The 8239-nt window shown below is 35.5% G+C and overlaps 1 protein-coding gene across 3 annotated transcripts in view; it reads left to right on the forward strand.

Moving 5' to 3' along the window:
* zmat4a (zinc finger, matrin-type 4a) overlaps nucleotides 1-7511 on the forward strand; it is a 45243-nt gene extending 37732 nt beyond the window's left edge. For all 3 annotated transcript variants that reach the window (XM_056247917.1, XM_056247919.1, XM_056247918.1), the window contains one exon: nucleotides 5738-7511. In XM_056247917.1, coding sequence (XP_056103892.1) covers nucleotides 5738-5753 — 16 coding nt within the window. In that variant the 3' untranslated portion in view covers nucleotides 5754-7511. The remainder of the gene's footprint in view (nucleotides 1-5737) is intronic.
* Nucleotides 7512-8239: the final 728 nt, after the last annotated feature.

An 8239-nucleotide genomic window follows, 5' to 3' on the forward strand; every position in this document is an offset into this window, starting at 1 on the left:
ACAAGAATCAAAGGTAAACCTGCAGTGAACCACATAATGTTAATGTGACAGAAAATACATCTCTACAGTAATATCAAAACGCACATTTTAATAAAGCATAATAAGACTAGGTGAATAAGGTTGGCGAATGATTCAGTGACTCACTCATAACACTCAAAAAGACACTCACTGGTAACCACATTCTGGTGTAACAATTCAGAAAGTGCCACTGAATGAATCAGTAAATAAATCTGAACAAATCTCTTTGGTGAACAGGTTCAAAAGATTTAATTTAGGAACTAATTTATGCTTTTTTATATTTTAAAATTTCTTCGGTCTGCAAAATTACAAAGAACACTCTATATCAGTAAGCGCTGTTTCTGAACTCCCTGAAATGCCTCGATTGTAGTCTTGAGGATTCTTCTGGGAACAAACATGTCACAATATTCTTCATTTAAATAATTGCTGAAATTACTGAGATAAAATAATTTTTATCTCACAATTCAGACTTTTTTCTCAGAATTGTATGATATACTATTATTGCAAGTTATAAAGTAAAAATATCGATAAATAAACTAACAATTGCGAGTTATAAAGTCAGAATTGCGTGATATAAACAATTGCGTGATATAAACTCAGTCTTTTTTTTCTTCATAACTGGACTTTATAACTCGCAATTGCGAGTTTGTATCTTAATTATTAGAAAAAAGTCAGAATTGCGAGAAAATAAGTCAGAATTGCGAATTCTGAGAAGTAAACTCGCAATTGTAAGAAAAAAAGTGAGATAAAAAGTTGCAATTATCTTTTAAATAGTTTTATTATTTGGCAGAAACAAGCTTCCATACCCGACACGTACACAAAAATAGGGACGAGGCCTAGTTGAGTTGCGAAAGTAGTGTGTTGAAACTGGCGGTTATGGTAAGGGAATTTCTGAAACACTCTCGAAGCAGTTGATCAATCACAACACACTGTTCCAGCCAACCAATCAGAGCACCTTTTCGGATGGAGGGGCTTCATAGAGACGGGAACTAAACAGAGTGTTACAGGCAGACTGGGAAAAGAGGTGCTGCAATAAATCCTATTAGTATACCCCAAAAACAAAATCAAGACTTTGTAAAAGGGCATAATACTGTCAGTCATCTTCAAGTGTTGAGAAGCAAAATCTCCACCACGAAAAATGTTCAGCATTCAGAGACGTCATAAATGTTGTTGCTATTGTTATTAATTATACTGACATGTAATCGTTGTAATGCGGACACTGTAAAATGCTACAGTATGGAAGTGCGCAAGACCAGTTCTCATAACAGCAGACACGAGGTGTTAACTTGCATTGTGTTCATGCGAGAGAAGTTAATGGAGTGTTGTATACGCGATCAATATCTGCTCTGAATCAATATTCCGCCTGACTGGACCATGTCCTCGCGGTACCGTACAGGCCACAGTTTCCATGGGAAGGCTGCATCGGAGCAGGCAAGGTCAGAGCATAGCGTGCTGGGATGCATGGAATGTTAATTAGGTAGAGATGAAGGTGAAGGAACGTGAGATGCATGATGGGAACCGGCAGGCGTGTCCAAGCTGTCACAGAGTGGCACGCAGCGGAATTATTCCACCCTCTCTCCTTGCATGATGTGTTCATAAGCATGCAGAAGAAGAAGCTGCGATGAGCATACACAAGGACGGCCCTCAACGAATGGGACCCTGAGGCACATTACAGGAGCTAATGTTTTAATGTGGCTGAATCTTGAGAGAGAGGCTTTAGGGGACAAAAATACTAATCATCAACAGTACACTAATATTACTAAACTTTTGTATGTAGTTTCAGTCTTGAATATTCGGTTACATTGTACTTAATGATTTGTTCCATTGTAATTAAAATCATACTGGTACTGGTTATTAAAATCATACACCCTATGGGTGTCCCCATTCAGGGTTCAATTTTAGGTCCCTTACTTTTTAGCATTTATATATTTCCTCTTGGATTGCTCTTAAGATCACTCAGGCTTAATTATCGCTTCTATGCAGATAATAGTCATATATATATATATATTTACTCTAAGTCTGGAAAAAACGTGGATATTATTATTATAAACAAACAAAAATAGCCATGTCAACTGTTGGAGATTCATCTCAAAGACTCAAATCTTTTTAATCTGTTCACACAAAAATGAATTTGTTGGTTCAGTTATCTTTCTGCAGGTTATACAGTCATGCCAGTTCATAGTTGGTGACAAGTGACCGGTTTTCCATGTTATGAGCGATTCACCTGATTTGTTAAAACCGACTTTAAACATACACTATTGGTTAAATGTTTAGAAGAATTAAGATTTTTTTTGTGTTTAAAAAAAAAGTCAATTATGCTGAATAAGGCTCCATTAATTTGATCAAAAATACAGTAGTATTTTAATATATTAAAAATGCTATTTTTTCCTGTGATGCAAAGCTGAATGTTCAGCATCATTACTCCAGTCTTCAGTGTCACATGATCCTTCAGAAATCATTCTAATATGCTGATTTGATGCTCAAGGAACATTCATTATTCTCAATGTTGTAGTGTATGGTTTCCGCAAAAATATTAAGCAGCAAAAACTGTTTTCAACATTGAATTACCATCTATCTATAAATTACAGGAACGTCTGTCTGTCTGTGTGTGTGTCTGTCTGTCTGTTAATCGCATATCTCTCGAACCGTTAGTCCGATGGATCTCAAACTTGACAGGTGTCTTGCTACGGGCACGAGTAAGTGCAGTGCCGAGTTTGACGTTGTTTGGATTAGAAATGCAAAAGATATCGCTAAATATATCGCTAAAAGAAGCCCACATTGGTTTTTGCCGCTCTAGCCGCTGGCCACTCCCCCTCTCACACTGCACACTGAGTGAGCACAGCGCAGGACCAGAGACAGAGGGACGAAGAAAGCAGATTTGCTTCCTGAATCGTCGCGCTTATTCATTTGTTAACTGAATCTGTAAGTCAGCTACGCTGTTTACTTCTTAATATTATATTTAATGCGTTCGCAGTCTCTTTCACGGCCATCATTTGTAGTAAATGCTATTAACGTTATGTGTCATGCGCGCTGAAGTTAGCATGTATATGTTAACTATGTGATGTTTAATGTGCTATGTTAACTATGTCATGTTTAATATGCTATGGTAAATAGTTGCCCTGCCTATTCAACAGTTTATAGCAGGCTTTAACGAGCTTAACGAGTATAGTAATCCTCTTACCGATCGTGTGACAGCAAATCTATGAAGGTAAAATGATGACATAAAGAATCGCATGCACAGGGTAAGATTTGTGAAAGCGTACATAAGATTGCAAGCGTAAATTAAATTTGCATACGCAAGAGAAGATTTGTAAAGGTGTAAATCGCCCTTCAAGTGTAAGAAAAAAATATTTGCAGCATTTAACTGTTATTTGTAAGTGTAATTCATGCATTTTGAAGCTGCAGCTTCATGCTAATGCAAAATAAATAGGATCTGTATTCTTCAAACTTTCATTTTTCCGCGCTTATACTTTTGGCACCGTTTTTGCGCACAAACGCGGCCAAAAGCACTGCAAGCCTGTGAACAGCAATTTGCAACCGAAAACAACAGAGGCAGAAACTGCAAAACAGATTAACTGCGTAAAAGTTTCATATGTTTATTTAAAGCTACGCTGTTTACTTCTTAATATCTATCTATCTATAAATAGATATTAAGAAGTAAACAGCGTAGCTGTTTTTACTTCTTAATATATTATTTAATTCTGGTGCGCTTAACATTATCGCTATCTTTCACGGCCATGTAAATATATTACTGTGTCATGCTTAACATTATCGCTATCTTTCACGGGCATGTATCTGTATCCACTCTAAATATATCCTCCAATGCATCATTATGTCAGTATCAGTATGCTTTCTACCATGCACAAATAAAAATGTCACTGAACTTTTCCTGTGTAATTGTAACAATGAGCACTCAAACACACCAAACCAACAATTGCTAAAAACACACACAAAACAATTATTTTGCACGGGCATTTTGCACTAGTTAATTATAATTAGAAAATAACTGAGCACCAATAATAGATGATAATAATTAAGCACCAAATCAGTGCTCGTGCTATAAGACTTTGAAGACATCAGTCCTGAACAAGAACGAATGGTTCACTTATAAGATTCATTCAAAAACAGATTCGTTCACAAACAAAACCCCTCTAATGTGAACTGTTACAATATGTTATTAAAGGTTATCACATGTTACTTTTTAAGCATTACATTTTTCCTTGGATGTTGTCTCTTATACTTTATATCTCTTATTTGTGACTACGGTTGGGAAAGCGATCACTCATGCACGCAGGGCTTGAAATGAAAGCGTATGCGTACGTTCAGTAAGCATGTTTAGTCATGGGTGCTTAGACACTCCCTTTGAACTACTCACCTCAGTAAACACTGCTAAACAGAGCAGGGGATTTGGTCGTTCGCCACCAACATTTCATGCTTTTTGTGTTGTTCCAGTTTGTTCATCTTTGAATCCCCATTCCATTAACCTTACAAACACATTTAAACTAATCATTTGACTGAGTGCAAGGAGTCACAAATCTGTCCGGAGGCCGGTGTCCGAATCTCCGGAACTCGGCTCAATTGAGCGTTTGCTGCCGGATTTGGAAATTCAATGGCGGATCAATGCGAGAACAACGAGTGTCACTGCTGGAGTTCTGTTTGGGTCACTAATCACACACCCTTAATCAGTGTTAATGAAATTACTAATGAATGAAACTACTAATGAAAGTGTTTTTTTTAGTTCACACAAAGCACATTACATCTTGCAGTATTTTTATGTACTAACTATGCAAAACATAACTATTTTATGAGGTGGTGATTTTATATGAATTTGTTAAATGTGGTTTGTTCGGAAATTTTTGATTTTTGAATTGGCCACCATTTCGCAAAACGTATAATAATTACTAATTGCCATGAGAAGCGTTTTTGTATAGCGGGTCAATTGGCTCAACAAAGTGAATCCTAGATTAACCAGGTACACAGCATAAACGTAATATTACAATTTTTATCTTCACAAAATTATACACTGTAAAAAATTATATGATAAATAATTTATGACTACATGTTTTTATATTGCTTTAACTTATCACAATAACTTTTTTATAAGTTATACAAAATTCAACTCATTTTTGTAAGTCAGTTTGATGTAATTTAAGTTGAAATGTACTTCAAGTTGATTGTACTTTAAAATTTAAGGCAGCAACTTTTTTTACAGTGTACAAACGCACAAGTGAACTTGAACTAAGTTATTTACTAGTCAGAATGTCACATTGTAAATATGCTAATAAATAAAAAATGTTACGATTTCACAATATTATATTACATTAGTACTTAAGGTATTTAATTGATGCATTGGTATGTTTAAATGTATATAGCCTATAATATTTAAATATTTGCTTTCATTGTAAACTTTCTTGTACACTAAAATGTTATTTTCGTTTACTAAAATTAAGCTGCTTTTTTTTAACCATCGAGCCGAACGGTAAGGAATGGTTCAGTTATATTTTTGAGCTTGGTTCGGCATGGCACGATTACAAACCATTCTCGCCTGGGCCGGATCGCCACGGAATGGAACGGTTAAGGAATGAGAACAGTTTGGACCAGCGGTGGAAAAGTGACTTTAGATGGCTATTTAGCCACTAAAATGAAATATATAATAATATATAAAACATTAACTAAAGAAAAGGCATGACAGTCAAATCTGTTTTGCTTTCCCTCTTAGCATGAAGAACAAATGAAGTTTGATGGAGCATCTCTACTCCTGAAACTGAGGATCTTTCTGTGGAAGTCAAGGCAGCTTCTGCCCCTCCGTCTCAGACAAATGACAGCGAGATCTGCTCATATTCTCTTGATCCATTGTGTTTATGACAGTGGTATGGACACTACCAGTGCAGATAGAGACATGTTGATAATGATTACTATAAACCACAGTGCATTTTGCTAAATTACAAAAAAACCTTAAAAAACATTCACATCCTGCACACTTTAATGTATATATTTAAGGCATGTAAAATGGGCACAATTTTTGCTTTATTTAAATGTGTTGTGTTAAATAAATTATTTTGATTGTAATATTGTGTTTATATTTTAATTTAAATGTACATGTAAGAAATATACATTTTGTATTAAAGTGAAAATGTCAATCAAATATCATCTGAAGATGTATGAAATTTCCTTGTTTTATAAAGTCTGAGGGAATTGTTCTCTAATGATATTAAAACGAGACATTTTGAAGCTGAATTTAATCAGCAGATTCACAAAAGTAATGGACCGAAGTACAGGAATAGTTTTAAGTCATCTTCCTTTGAAATCTTCATTATTTCAACAAGACTTTACAGTGATTTGTGTTGCTCTAAATGTTCAGCAAAAGCTTTTTATTCTCAAAATGGATAGAAAATAAACCATTTATCTCTTGCAGTGAAGAAAGAAACCCAAGAGATCTCTATAGGCATTATTGAGATGAAAAGGGTGATATTATGTGCTATATTTTACTGAGATGGGGTCATTTTAGTGCTTTTTACAAAGGACTGATTTCCATTTGTGCACTGTTCCAATTAAAAGAGACACAATCTAATTATTCTCTAAATGACAACACCTTGAAATAGCATTATTTATTAAAATATTGCATCCTAGAAAATAAAACAACTCTGACACAAATAAGATGAGTGGTTCTGTTTTTTTTAATGTTATACATGAAGCTTGAATTTAAACACTATCAAGTTGAATGCTCGACTTCAAGTGTTGTGATGCTAATTCACACTTATTTAGGAAGTGCCACTGTCGTTTTTGTACTGGAATGACAGGCAAACAACAGAAGCCATGATACTCCTATAAATCACAGCTCAGTGTTTCCCAAAGGCCTTTTTTCTTACAATGTTTTTCATTCTGCAAATGATGTATGTGTGGTAAGAAACCCCATAGGGCTTTAAAGATAAAAGGACCCGACGTAAGACAATCTTTAAAAATGAAATGGATTGCAAGTGATTCCCAACAGACAGTGGCTGGATCTCTGAAGGGCCCGGAGGGGTTTCCTTTGTACAGATCCGATGACTGTTCCCTGATTTACTACTGATGACGCTCAAAAAGCATCTCAAAATCTCCATTTTAGTAGGTTTTATCATGCTTTGAGGAAATCAGCTACTTAAATATTAAAACATGGAACTAAAGTGTCATGATATCAAAATGCAGCTTTGGTTAACAAAAATGAGCCAGTTTAAACATTGTGGTTTAATGAAGTTGTTTTGTTGCAAACATATACAACGCAACTGTTCCATTTCTGTGGGCTCAGCTCATTATGCATCTCTGCACTACCATGATTGATTATTCAAATATATGCAAATAGCACAGCAAGGGCCTCTGATAATGTATTCATAACTTTTACCTTTTAAATAATGGCATATATAGTGGGTTTGGAAGAGAAAAATGTCATGTGACAGAAGCCAAAATTGTTCTGTCATATATGAATTAGCAATTGAATTGTGTAATTTTGCTGTGGAGCACATTTTCTGTAGTCTCCATTAAGTACAGTAGAGTAATCTTGCTGATTTCAGCTCTTTTGCTCTGGCAGTGATGTAAATAGTTTGTTCAGTTTCAGTGTGTAATAGCTTTACTCACACTGACAGGGAGTCCAACATCATCACGTAGCGCGAGCTTTAAGGCAAGAGGCGATTTTTCATTATAAATTTCCAACAGATAATCCCAAAGGATTCATGTATGTTCTTCTAGCTGCTTTTTCATGTTTTGATTACCTGAGATGAACTGGCTGTGCCTCTTTCGATTTCCCCAGTGCAAATTGCACTGTTAAAAAACAAGTCACTAAATAGACAGTGATAGTCACCCTGCGTCATTTGTCACGAAGATCCAAGGGCACGCTTGTAAACTTGTTTGTTTTTACTCATTCCCGGAGAATCCCAGAATTTTTTGAGGGCAAAATTCTTCCATATGTTGGCAGCTGTAAGCTGGAGGATTTCATCGGTTTGAGGGCTGTGGTTACTTTGTTTTCATTGGCTCTGAGTCAATTCAAAAGCTGAACTTAGACTAACTGAAGACTGGACTAAAACAATTTGCTCATTAGGACTGATGGATGGCCCATGTGTTGTTCCAAACCTGAATGACTTTCTTTTCTCTGTGGAACATAAAAGAGGATATTTGTGAGAATTCTTTTCATTGTTTCAGTGTTTTTTCATCCTAGTAGAAGTAAAAAAAAAAAAAACATCCTGTACAA

The sequence above is a fragment of the Rhinichthys klamathensis genome, unplaced genomic scaffold (genome assembly GCF_029890125.1).
Source record: "Rhinichthys klamathensis goyatoka isolate OS25496 unplaced genomic scaffold, OSU_Roscu_1.1 h1tg000050l_1, whole genome shotgun sequence".
Taxonomy (NCBI): Eukaryota; Metazoa; Chordata; class Actinopteri; order Cypriniformes; family Leuciscidae; genus Rhinichthys; species Rhinichthys klamathensis.